At 47.0% G+C, this 12,780-nt stretch overlaps 1 protein-coding gene across 1 annotated transcript; it reads right to left on the reverse strand.

Annotated features, from left to right (window-relative positions):
- Window positions 1-1,494: 1,494 nt before the first annotated feature.
- CCKBR (cholecystokinin B receptor) lies at window positions 1,495-12,122 on the reverse strand. Its single transcript, XM_056115939.1, has 5 exons — window positions 11,712-12,122; window positions 3,055-3,306; window positions 2,658-2,907; window positions 2,220-2,392; window positions 1,495-2,045 (listed from the first exon to the last, which is right to left on the reverse strand). Exons 1-5 carry the CDS (start codon window positions 11,860-11,862, stop codon window positions 1,504-1,506), a joined length of 1,368 nt encoding a protein of 455 aa, XP_055971914.1. The 5' UTR covers window positions 11,863-12,122; the 3' UTR covers window positions 1,495-1,503.
- Between the last annotated feature and the right edge of the window lie 658 nt (window positions 12,123-12,780).

Here is a 12,780-nt window from a genome sequence, read left to right on the forward strand (position 1 = left end):
TCTGATTATCCATGAATGGCCTTGGTGGTCATTGTCACTGAGAATTTGGAGAATTGATGCTGCCATCTCTGTCTGTCTCTGTGACTGGATGGATCTTATGGTAAAGAGGGAGGCTGGGCTCTGAGAACACATTCAGGGTTGGCTCCTTCACTCTCACCCTTCATATGGGTGCTTCTGTGGGACAGCAGGATGGCTGGGCCAGCTCTAATTTCCATACACCTCTTAGGATCCAGTCCCTGCAGTGTTTTGATGACAATTGAATACTGAATCTTTTAAAATTCTGATTCCTTTTATTTTTTCACAACATTTTACATGAACATTGAGGCTACAGAGATAGTGCAGTGGGTAAGGCATTTGCCTTGCATGCTCCCAACCTGGGTTTGATCCCCAGCATCCCCATATGATCCCCAGAGCACCGCCAGGAGTAAGAGTGTAGAGTGCAGTACCAGGAGTAAGGGCTATGTACCACTGGGTGTGACCCCAAAACAACAAAGAAAAAAACTATTTTTAAATGGGCATCAACATGGTCCCTTAAAAATGGTACCACTTCCAAAGAATGTGCTCAGGAAACATGTGCCATGAAGATTCCACCCCCACCATAATTTCCAGTTACCACCTATGACACAGGTTTGAAGATGCGTCCAGGGCAACAACTCGAGAAAACACAGCCAGCCTCATCTAGTCTCAAACCAGGAGCTTTTTGTCAGGGGACATGCAAACAACAACAAACTAAAAACAACCAAAGGAAAAAAGCACCCCCCAAAAATAAAACAAAACAACAACAACAAATAAAAAACAGCCAAGGAAGAAAACTGACAGGAAGGTTGTCACTGAATTGCATGCTTCCTTTCCATCCCCCAGAATGAATATTCAGAAAGGCAGTTTAGGAGGAACCCAAGTCATTTATTAGTTCTTGAAGGGGTCAACTAATGGAGCACAGGGTTGGGCCACAGTATCTAACTGGAAAAAAACCCGAAGAACCTTTTTCAGTGCAAAACAGTCTGCTGGGGGGGGGGGGGGGGGGGAGTGAGATTAGGCCTCTTGGCTCTCAGTGCTGTCCAGGAAGGGCACTGTGAGGTCAAGTTGGGGACAGACAAGGCATCTCAGGAGTCAGCCCAGTGTAGATTCCAGAGCCTTAAGAGAATCAGTGCCACAAGTAAGAGTGCTGGGCAGCTTCCCTGACAGTTTCCACTCTGTAGGTACAGTATGTGTCTAGGGATGCCATGTCCACGTGTGTCTATGGTCAGTGCCATGTTTTTGTGTGTTCAGTTCTAGAGTGTGTCTCATGTGCTGTGTGTGGATCGAATTTGTTTTCTTTGTCAGATAAGCCATTTCCCCCTGCATATGGAGGTGAGTTGTTCGGGTGTCAGTATGTCATTTCAGTTTGGGTTTGTGTATTTTGTGGGGCTGCATGGGTTTATATCTGGAATCTGTATGCCCTGCCTCAGCCCCCATCTCCCCTCCCTCCCACCCCCCACACTCCCATTCTCACTTCCACGCTCCTTAGCCAGGGCCCAGGGTGCTGATGGTGGTGTAACTCAGCCTGGACAGGGAAGCAATGGACGGGGTGGGAGGGTCCTCGTCTGGAAGAGGCTTGGGGCGTGCTCGCGGGGGCCGGGGGCAGCACCGGGCACACGTGTCCAGACAGGCCTGGCGAAAGCGGCGGTGCATGAAGCAGTAGACCAGGGGATTGACACAGGCCGAAGCGTAGCTGAGTAGGTGGATGAACGAGATGGGCGCGCCAGAGAGCGCGCGGTGCGCACCGGGGCCGTCAAAAGCGCGCCACGTGTTGGCGCTGTAAACCGGCAACCAACACAGGAAAAAGAGCACAACGATCACCACCAACATCCGCACCACACGCTTCTTAGCCAACAGCTTGGCCTGGGTGGGCCGGGAGCCAGATCCTGATGCAGACGCGGGCGCGGTGAGCGCCGACAGCTCCAGCGCCGGCCGGGAGCGTGGGAGCTGCACGTAGCAGCCGTCGCCGTCCTCGCCGACCAGCCCCGTCTCCGACGACTTGCAGCGCCCGTTTGCGTGCGCAGGACCTGGGCACAGAGGGTGAGCGGTCAGGCAGGGTGCCCGCAAGCGCCCGGCCAGACTTCTTCCTGACCCACTCCCCCATTTCCATTCCCCACTTCCTTCTCACGCTTCTTTCCCGCCCCACCCCCTTTAGGCCCCATCTGCTTCCCGAAGCCCCCACTTGGATGGATTTCACCCACCTGGACCCACCCCACCCGGCAGGCCTCCTTGGTTTCGGACTCGGCTCTGGTTCTCTCTGTCACTGTCACTGTCAAAACGGAGCCCTAAGTAGAGCTCCCGGGAGATGAGCCCGTAGGCCACGGCCATCACCACACCCGGGATGAAGAATAAGAGCAGGAGCAGCAGGACCGACCTGGAAAAAGAGCACAAAGGACGGATGGAGCTCTCAAGGACGGATGATTTCCTAGGTTGGGCCAAGTCCCAGCGGCAGAAAGAGGATTTAGAGGTTATTGCTGGGGAAGGCTATGAACTTGTGGGGAGGCTCCACATGGGAATCCCAAGGTGGTAGGCGTGGAAAGGATATGGAGTGGTAATTCGTGGAACAGCTAGAGGAAGATTCTGTAGCAGTCAGAAGCAGTGAATGGAGATGGAGACGGGAATCCCTTGAGCGCCCTCACCAGGTCTGGCGAATCCGCGCGCTGGGCCAGCGATGTAGGCACTGCAGTGACCGCGGCCCGGCTGGCTGCACAGTGGAGTACACTGGGTAGGGCACCATCAGCAGTGCTGACAGCATCCACGTGGCCACGATCACTCGAGCAGCGTGGGAGCGCGTCTGCCACACCCGTGCCTGCAGTGGCCGGCAAATGGCGCTGTAGCGCTCTAGGGCAATGGCCACCAGATTTAGGGTGGACACACTCACAGACACCCCTAAAGAAGGGAAGAGAAAGCACACACAACACATTCACCAGTGTCACCAACTTTACCCTCCCAAAGGTATAATACCCCTCTTTATATAGGCGGGACTTCAGGAGAGGAGAGGGTCAAGGCTAGGGGTAGGTGGGTTGTCTCACCTACCCATGAGGTAGGAAACCGCCTTGCAGACAACGGTACCAAAGATGAATGTGCCCATGAGATTAGGCAGGAGTGTGAAGGGCATGCAAGCCACAGCCAGCAGTAGGTCACTGACGGCCAGTGAGAGCAGGAAGGCGTTGGTGACAGTCCTCAGCCGGCGGCTCAGTCCCAGGACCACGATGATGAGCACATTTCCTCCCACGCTCATCAGAAAGATCACTGCATAAAGGGTAATCCTAACGGCCAGCTCCAGCTCTGCATAGGAAAAGGGAAAGGGGGTGGTGGAGGGCTCTAAGCAGGTCAGCCAGAACCTAAAATCTCATCATCCCTAATAGCCACTACCTGGCCTTGGGAGACCCCTGTTTCCCAAGAACCCTGCTCCACCCTCTCCCAGTAAGTAAATAAATGGTGAACATGAACCCTTTACCTCATGACCCCCTTGAGACTTAAACCGTCTTAACTTTTTCCTCCCTTATGAAAACCTACCTCTTGTCTAACCTTGGTCCAAATCCTTCCTTCTCTCTAGCCAAACTTGAGGAAATGATGAGTCGATGTGCATCTTCTCATTCTCTCAGTTCATCACAGTCTTATGTTTCATTCCTTCATCACTTATTGCACACTTCTTCCCCAAGTTCCTAAGCTTTAAAGCTGCCAAATCCCCGGATCTCTTTTCAGAGTTTTCCACTTGACTTCCCTGGAGGAAGCTCTACCTTGTGAAGCATATCAGATCATATCCATACTGTCTAAAAACAAACCACCGTCACCCCATCCACTTACTCTCTTCTACCTACACCCTTTAGCACATCTTCAGACTCTTTGAAAACTGTCCTTTCTTCCTCCCATCTCCTTCCTGCAGTGTGTGCACTTAATCCCTTGGATGACTCAGTTTCCTGAAGGCACCATGCATACTCATTACTCTCTGTCTTGCACATTTTAGTTTTTAGTTGGGAATGCTCTTTCACCAACCCCTCATTTATACTGTCTCCCCCATCTCCACCCCCTACCAACTCCTCCCCATCACAAACTTGTTCTCTGGATGTGGTAAAGTTCTATTTTGTTCTTTCATTGTCATTCAAGACTCTGCTCAACTGCTTCTTTGTAAAGTCTTTCTAGATACCTCAGTACCTTTGGGAACAAATATTACTTTCCTCTGACCCATGGGATTTTCATACATACCTGTAAGAATCTATTTCTCTTTTTGTTTTGTTATTTTTGAACCATATCCAACGATACTCAGAGATCACTTCTGGTGGGGCTTGAAGGACTATATGGGGTGCCAGGGATCAACCTAGAGCCAATTGTGTACAGAGTGAGTGCTTCACCCACTGTAATGTTTTTTTGGCCCCTGTTTGAATTCTTCTATGCTTTCTGCTGTACCTTTACAGGGTCTCTATTTATTCTCATTTATCAAACACTTCCAGAAGACTCCCTTTAGGTCAGGCATTGGGGACATAAAGTTGGAGATGACAAATTTTCTGTCACCGGAGAGCTCACAGTTTAGAGAGAATCTTGAATAAATACACAGATAATTGTTACACAATGTGATAAGACGTGAGGCTGAGGAATACACAAAGTGCTGTGGGAGCTCGCCGGAAGGAGCTAGCATTACTGGGCCAGACAGAGAACTGACCCCATCTATTTGTGTCATTGTTTATTGGGAAACAGATTCATCTTTGGGCCTCCATATTGTAACCAAGTAGACGCAGACAAAACGGAATTGAATTACACTGAAATTAATCACTTCAACCCATGGCGTCAGCATGAGTGCGATTGGAGCTTGAGGGAGAGAGGGGAGGGACAGGGCCTTCCAGGTTGAGGGGAGGAAAGGGCCCTCAGCTTCAGGAGTCATTGTGTAATTTGGATGATTCTCATTTTAGGCCCCAAATGAAAACCATTTACTCATTCCGATAACCTTATAGGCTTCAGGTAAGTGCTCACTAGAGATCCTTGAACTAATCTCAGCAAAGATATGACTTGCTAGGAACACATGGTTATTAAGGGACTAAATTTCTTCATGACTAAAAGCTTGCCTCCTACATCTTCTTCGTTTGTTTGCCATTCATCATGCCACCTCCTCCTCCCAACTGAGTCTTAATCTTGGAGCCTTTCTCCTTCTTTGTAATCTCTCCTGCCATTTATCACTGCATTATTATGTTCAGTTTATTGTGTTTCTTACTAAACTATAAACTTATCGAGTACAGGGGAATGTCTATCTTATTCTCCTGTATATCTCTAACACTTGGCATAATGTTAACTCATGCTCAAATTTGTAAAAAGTCTGTCACCACATAAAAACAACTGCTTTGCCTCTAATCCCAGTGTCTTTCCACTCCTTGCTCCTAAAGCTCCAGCATGTACTTTTCTTTTTTCTTTCTTTCTTCCTTCCTTCCTTTCTTTCTTTCTTTCTTTCTTTTTATTTTTTATTTTTTTTGCTTTTTGGGTCACACCCAGCGATGCACAGAGGTTATTCCTGGCTCTGCACTCAGGAATCACCCCTAGGGGTGCTCAGGAGAGCATATGGGATGCTGGGAATCGAACCCAGGTTGGCCGTGTGCAAACATCTTACCCGTTGTGCTGTTGCTCCAGCCCCTCCAGCATGTACTTTTCTGACTGACTCGTTGGAGAAAACTGTTTAAGTATTTGTGTGTGTGTGTGTGTGTGTGTGTGTGTGTGTGTGTGTGGTATCAATAACAGGCCATGATTTTTTTCCCTTTTTTTTTTGGGTCACACCCGCAGTGATCAGGGGTTATTCCTGGCTCTGCACTCAGGAATCACCCCTAGGGGTGCTCAGGGGACCATATGGGATGCTGGGAATTGAACCTGTGTTGGTCTTGTGCAAGGCAAATGCCCTGCCCACTGTGCTATCACTGCAGCCCCAACAGACCATGATTTGTTTTTTTGTGCTTAATTTTTTTAAAAAATTATTTATTGAATCACTGTGGGAAAAGTTACAAAGCTTTCAGGTTTAAGTCTCAGTCATGCAATCATCAAACACATTTCCTTTCACCAGTGCTTACTTTTCAGCACCAAGAACCCCAATATACCCCCACTCCCAACCCTCCCAAAGCCTGTGAGGCAGATGAATTCTAGTTAACACTCTATCTACTTTGATTAGATTCATTGTTTCGGCAAAAGATGCACCATTATTATTTAGTTTACACCCCAAAATCAGACCTGCTGAAATGCATAGTCCATTCACTTTTCTGCCGCAAGATGCCGGGCTCTGCATTAAGTCCTTGTGCTTTTCAACAGGCCATGATTTTAATATGTATGTTACTTTTACTATTATACACAAGCCTCTGAGTTGAACAGAGATGGGTTATAAACTTTTCTGCAGGGAAGACATATCAGTGTCTCTTATAGAAAACATATATGATAATTTGAGATGTGTGTGTGTGTGTGTGTGTGTGTATGTGTGTGTGTGTAACAAATGAAGTCTAGAAGGGAAGCTTTCTCTGTTAGAGAGGTCTTCAGTCTTTGAACACAAATCTTTCTTGTATTCTTTTTGTTTCTCCCCTCCTCCCAACCTATCTCTCAATCAATTCAGATTCTTTTCTGGATCTGAGCTTCAGCTAGTTCTTGATTCAATAGTTACATCTAAGTTGGTATTATATCCTGAAGCACGAGAGATACAGTTCTCATACATTCATCCAATAATGTGTTTATATGTGAGCTATGAAATGTGGTGAATTGTGGTGCAGCACGAATATGAGTCTAGGTTCATTATTGTGAAGTTTCAGATGTACATAGGACTCTTGAAAAATATAGGACAAAGTTCCAGTGACTAACAATAATACAGAGTTTTGCTTCTTCACTGGGCATTTCCAGGTGTTACCTTATGTTAAATGATAACTAATTCACAAGTCTTTGTTATTAAATGGTTAGGAGATATGAAAAGACTAACTAAAAGAAAATTAGCAAAACACTGAAAGCAAATCTTAGAGTTAAGGATCTGAGTGAAAGAGAAATTAATTGGTGTAGCACAGGAAAGTTTTAGAGCAGTGAATACTTTATTACCCAGTATAACAAAGTAATTCTGGACTGCTGTTATTATTTGTTAGAATCCCCTGAACTTCTACCCACCATGAATGGACACTAATGTAAATTATGGATTTAAACTGCTGATGCCTCTAATCATATTTCTCACTGGTGTGTTGGATATGGTCAACACAAGCACACAGACCTCACAGTAATACCCATGTGTCTAAGATGATCATGGATTACATTCAACTAATTGTGGGTAATAAGCAGGTAAGCTTGTGCATACAAGTATAATGGTAGTAACAGAGGAGCCAGGATCAATATTCAAGGGTGTAGGTGTATAGGAAATATCAGATTGATCAGTGGGCAATGCTTTAGTCTTTGAAACTGGGTGTGTAAGAGTAATACATATTTATGTAAGGAATATCTGGAGAAGAGTAACAACAATGTTTACAGGCAGTGTCTGAATGTGTGTGTGTTATATTTACAGTTAGGTAGTATCTGAGTAAGCATTGTAAGATCTGGATGGCCAGGGAGATGGATCAAAGGGTTGGAGCTCATGTTTTGCATGTGGGAGCCCTGGATTTGATCTCAGTTTCCCAAGGACTGATCTGCTACCCCTCCCCAAAGGGGGTTTTAACATTTGAATAAACAACAGTACTTCCAAGAATCTGTATGTATTCTACAGAATCTCAACATGTAGGTAATATCTCCAGGAAGCAAGGGTCCTATTCAGAGATGTGAGTGTAAACAGAGAAGTGATGATAGTAAAAGCCAGATGAACAAAAATGATATCCAGGTATGTAAGCACAATATTTTCGTGATTAGGTATGTGAGAAGTTAAATGAAAATGTGTAGATGGTAAATAAAATTGTGAGTATGATGGAATACAATCACAAGACCCTAGTGAACCTAATACTCGACGTGTGTGGGTAATACCTAGAGAAAAATTGAAGCGAACATGGGTAATCTGCATGTGGATAATAAGAAAAGGAAACTAAGTGTTTGATTGATGTGTAACATTTAAATGACTGTGGGCAAGATTATAAGTGAGTTTGATTTACAGCTGTTTTTCTGTGGGTAGTGTCTAAGTGAGCACGGGTAATATCCAGTTTCTGTTATGTGTGGATCATAACAAACTAATGTGGGTAGCACACATATTTCTATTGGCAACACTGGCATACCCCTGGGTAATGGGTATCTGTAGTGTAATACCTGAGTGGGAGGTGGGAGTGGCTAAGAAAATCTGTGGGTAACTTTTTTTTTTTTTGGTCACACCTGCAGTGATCAGGGCTTATTCCTGGCTCAGCACTCAATGGATCACTTCTAGCAGTTCTCAGGGGACCATACAGGTGTCCTGGGGATCAAACCTGGGTCATCTGCATGCAAGGCAAGTGTCTTTTCCTCTTATACTATTGCCCTGACCCCTGTGGGTAATTCTGAGTGCTGGGTAACATGCACTCAGATGTATGTGATTAACAAGCTCAGCGGATTGAAGCCAATTCTTGCACCTGTTCTCTGAACTGTGTCACATTTTCCTTACTCAGCATCACTAGCTCTATTGACTATCCCTGCTACCTTCAACCTTCCTTTCTCATGAATCATTCCCATCAACATTTAGAAAAATGCTATAGTCTATACCGACTAGTTTGTGCAGACTATATACAAACACAGGTCACACACACAAAGACACCACACTTCAACCCTTTGCTGTTTCTCTCTGTCCTAGTTTTTTCTCTCTTCCTACCAAACTTCTTGAAAGTTTTATCTACATACACTTTTTCACTTTTTGTGGTCCCTACTTTAACCATCCCTTAAAACCACATTTTCCCTTTTAGACTAGTTACTAAATCCAACTTCAGTGCAATAAGCACTGAAAATTTGTTTTTTTTGTCTTGGACCAGAGAGAAAGCAGGAAAGATAGGGCACAGCCTCGCATAGGGTTGGAACCACATATAGTGCTCTGAGCACTGCCAAGGGTCACTCCTGAACACAGAGCCAGGAATAGCCCCTGGGCACTTCTAGATGTATCCCAAACCTCTCCCATTTCTGAAAATAAAAAGCCTAGAAACTTCATTTTTTCTTGCTTTCTTGGCTTTCTGGTAGTTTTGTCTGGATCATCTTTGTGGGTGCTCCTTCTGTCTGCTTCTTACATATTGGTTTAACTAATCAGAACAGAAGTACAATGGTTTTCTTTAGATATCTGTCCCACTATTTATTTTCTTTTTATTCAACATAATATTTGTATGGTTCTGTCTTTTCTGGTGACTTCCATTATCTCCTGTATATGAAAATCATTCAATCTTATATTTTTAGCTCATATTTCTTTTTTAAGTTACAAATAGCTGGATTCAAAGTCTCTGGGAAACCCCTAAATTGACACCTGACCAACATTTGAATTCAGTAGTCTTCAAACTGAACATATAAACCCATCTTTTGAATTTGCTTCCATTCTTTTGTATCCTTTTTATTAGAAAATACCAGCATCCATTCAGTTTCCTAAGTGAGAAACCTGGATGTCATACCTTGACCTTTTCTTCCTTTTCCATGTCTAATAAAGCCACCAGTTTGTTGATTCAAATTCCAGAGGCCCCTCCCAAATCCACTCATTTCTCTCCATCCCTACCACCAGTGCCTTAGTTAAGCCAGAATCACCTTTCACCACAGTGTAATACAATAGCTTTCTAACATATCACATTTACCCCTTTAATCTCTTGTCCTCCACTCCATTTCCTATTTCTACAATCTAGAACTTATCTAGCTAGTAGTTTTCATTGCCCTCAGGATAAGTTCTTTGCCAGATCCACTAGGTTTTCTATGAGTAATGGTGAGTGGTCTTCATCTGGACTTTTCATTACTCATCTATTAAGGAGAATGCCATCTATTTCAAGCATTCAGAATTTCTGACAAACAGCAAAACTGCCATAGACTGTGGACATATACATGATCTGTTACTGTACTTCAGATGCTTTTTGTCTTTTCTGCCCTTCATGTAGAAAGTGAATTTAAATTTTAAGTCAGTTTAAAACTCACCTCATATGAGTTGGGGCTGGAGCAATAGTACAGTGGGTAGGGTGTTTTTCTTGCACACAGCCAACCTGGGTTCAATCCTTAACATGACATATGGTCCCCTGAACCTGCCAGGAGTAATTCCTGAGTGCAGAGCTAGGAATAGGCCCTGTACACTGCCAGGTGTGGCCCCAAAACAAAATAAATAAAACTCACCTCCTATAGAGGTCAACATTGGTTCCCAAGACCTGGCTAGGCTGCAATGTTCCTTTTCTGGGTTTCTCTAGACCTCACAAGGCAGCGCCCACTTGGTGCTGCGATTCTGCTTATCTGTCTCCCCTCTACACTGGGGGATCTATAAAGTAGGAATTATGTCAGTTTTGTTCTAGTCACATTCCAAGTATTTGGCACAATCTCTGATTTCATAAAAATTTGTTGAATGAAAAAAAAAAGCAAAAACTCTGAGCATGTGTAACGAACTGTCTGTGAAAGCATGCATTATTTTGTGGGGGTAAATACTTGAATTATAATTTGTTCCCTTCTTGAGCTTGTTTGAATTACCTTCTGCTCAACACTGTTCCCTCTCCTGGACAGCCACTTCTAACTTTTGTGCCTACTGAACTCCAAATCCAGCAACCAGTTTTCCTCTGTGAAGTTCTCAAATGTCCTCTCCTTTAGATGCCCACAATTTGGACCCTCTCAAGGGATTTTCCATGCTGACTGCAATTTTTCCATTGGTTTGTCCCTCCTCGGGCACTTGACTATGGATCAATGAGGATTCCGATTGTGTCTAGTTTCTCCTTGGTCTCCACCTAGCCCAGGAACTACAATAGTAAGCGTCTAATAACTACTTAAGAATAGGCAAGGTGCAAAAAATATATAACTTGAGCTGGGTCATCAAAAATAAAAGATGATAGTGGCATATGAGAGGAGTTGAAGGATGTTTTGGAGACTGGGGTAAAAAGTAAGCAGTTTGAAGGTGCAATAGGAAATGATAGTGCAGAGGGAGGGTGAGGAATGGGGCATTCAGGCTCTAGAAGGGGAGAGTCTATGGAAAGACAGATTAGAGAGTCAGGGAGGGATTGGAAGGAACTTGGAGATAATATTTGGGGACAGTGTAAGAGAGACTTGAGAACTTCGGTTTGGGAGGTGAAATTCGAAAGTGAGTGAAAGGAAAACAGGGAGCTCTAGAATAAAGCCCCTCCCCTCTCTTCCCCCCCCCCCCAATCCAATTCAGTTGAGCTTTGAGACTTTAGAGAAGACTGCTGGACAGACAGGGCCCATTCTGGCTATTCAGTTTTCCCTCTCCTGTCCAGTTTTCCATTTTACCCCAATCTTCTATTGGTTTCTCGCTCTCCCTCCCCACTATGGTTCTGTGAACCGATTGTAGAAGGAAAGGAGATGCCTGGAAGGGTTGGCAAGAGGAGATTCTGGTCTCCCCACGTTTTGGAGGGGTTGTGGGTTGGGGTGGGGTGGAGGAGGGGCTCAGGGTGTGTCAGGGAGTAAAGGGGGGTCTGGTGGATGGGTGGGAGCTGTGAGGCATAGACGTGTCAGGGACCCAAAGAGTGCTGTATGGGACAGGTGGGTGTTCGCGGGCACAGTGGGGGAGGGGGGCATCGATGAGCCGGGTGTGGTGCAAGGGACGCATGCAGGGGGTCTTAGATACCCACCTCGTGTGCCAGCTCCGCGGAGGCGTGGAGATTCGCAGCTGAGGTTGCCAGCGCCGCTGCTGTTGAGGAGGGGTCCCCCCGGGCGGCACAGGGGGGCCGCTGGCCCGGGTCCCGACCCCTGCACGCTGGTGTTCAGTTTGAGCTGCTCCATGGCCCGGGCCCGGCGAGCCGCCTCCCTCTGCCCGGCCGCCGGGACTCCTGCGGCGGCTTCACCTGCTCCGGCGGCGCGCACTCGCGGGCGGCTGCGGCTCCCGCCCCGCCCGCTCCCCGCCTCTCCCCTGCGCCCGCCGCGCCGCGCCGCGCCGCGCCCGGGCCCGCGTCCCTCCCGGGCGGCTGGCGGCTGTCCCACCTGGTGGCTCACCGCCCCGCTTAGGACCTCATCGCCGCTCGCTTCTCGGGGCTCCCCTCCCTGGATCTCTCCAGTCTGCTCTCTCGCTTAGAGATTGTCTTCCCGCTCACCCGCCCACACCCCTACACACACACAGACACACACAGACACACACAGACACACACAGACACACACACACACGCGTGGAGTGGGGGTGGGGGTGGGGTTCAGGGTGAATGGAGACACCGTAAGGAGGGAGACTGCAAGGAGAGGGAGGGAGGGAAGCTGCAGGGTCAGGGAGGGGCGGGCTGGAGGGCGCGGCTGCCGTGGTGTCTAACGTCTTGGGCGAGTCTGGAACGTGGGGGTGGCAGCCGTGGCAGAAGACACGTGCGTGGGCCACTGTCTGCGGTGCCTGGGGCACTGGTTACAGTGACGGTGCCGCAGTGGCCTCGGTGACACGCGCTCGCCAGAGTTTCTGCAGTCCTTTGCCACGCGCTGGTGGAAGTCCCCGCATCTGTTCTCTCGCCCTTCTCCTCCTCCCTCGGGCCCGACACCCAGGTTTTTACCGCAAACTCTCAAAAAGCCTGCAGCAGTTAGGATGGGGTCGGGGAGGGGTCCCCTCATCCCCCGAGGTTTGTTCTTGAGAACTCTAGCAGGGGTTTAAAGGACTGCCTGGAGGAAGTCTCACTCGGTGTTTAGAGGGTGGTGAGAACTGTCTTGGGCAAATGGGGTGGGGTCCAA

Source organism: Sorex fumeus, unplaced genomic scaffold (genome assembly GCF_029834395.1).
Source record: "Sorex fumeus unplaced genomic scaffold, SorFum_2.1 ptg000030l, whole genome shotgun sequence".
In the NCBI taxonomy this organism is placed as follows: Eukaryota; Metazoa; Chordata; class Mammalia; order Eulipotyphla; family Soricidae; genus Sorex; species Sorex fumeus.

Excerpts from the sequence above, each read along its gene's own strand:
- CCKBR (XM_056115939.1), bottom strand. The coding sequence starts at position 11,862 with ATGGAGCAGCTCAAACTGAACACCAGCGTGCAGGGGTCGGGACCCGGG. Across the intron at positions 2,393-2,657 it reads GCGCGGATTCGCCAGACCTG|GTCGGTCCTGCTGCTCCTGC; the intron begins GTGAGGGCGCTC and ends CTCTTTTTCCAG. Across the intron at positions 2,046-2,219 it reads GCCGGGTGGGGTGGGTCCAG|GTCCTGCGCACGCAAACGGG; the intron begins GTGGGTGAAATC and ends CTCTGTGCCCAG.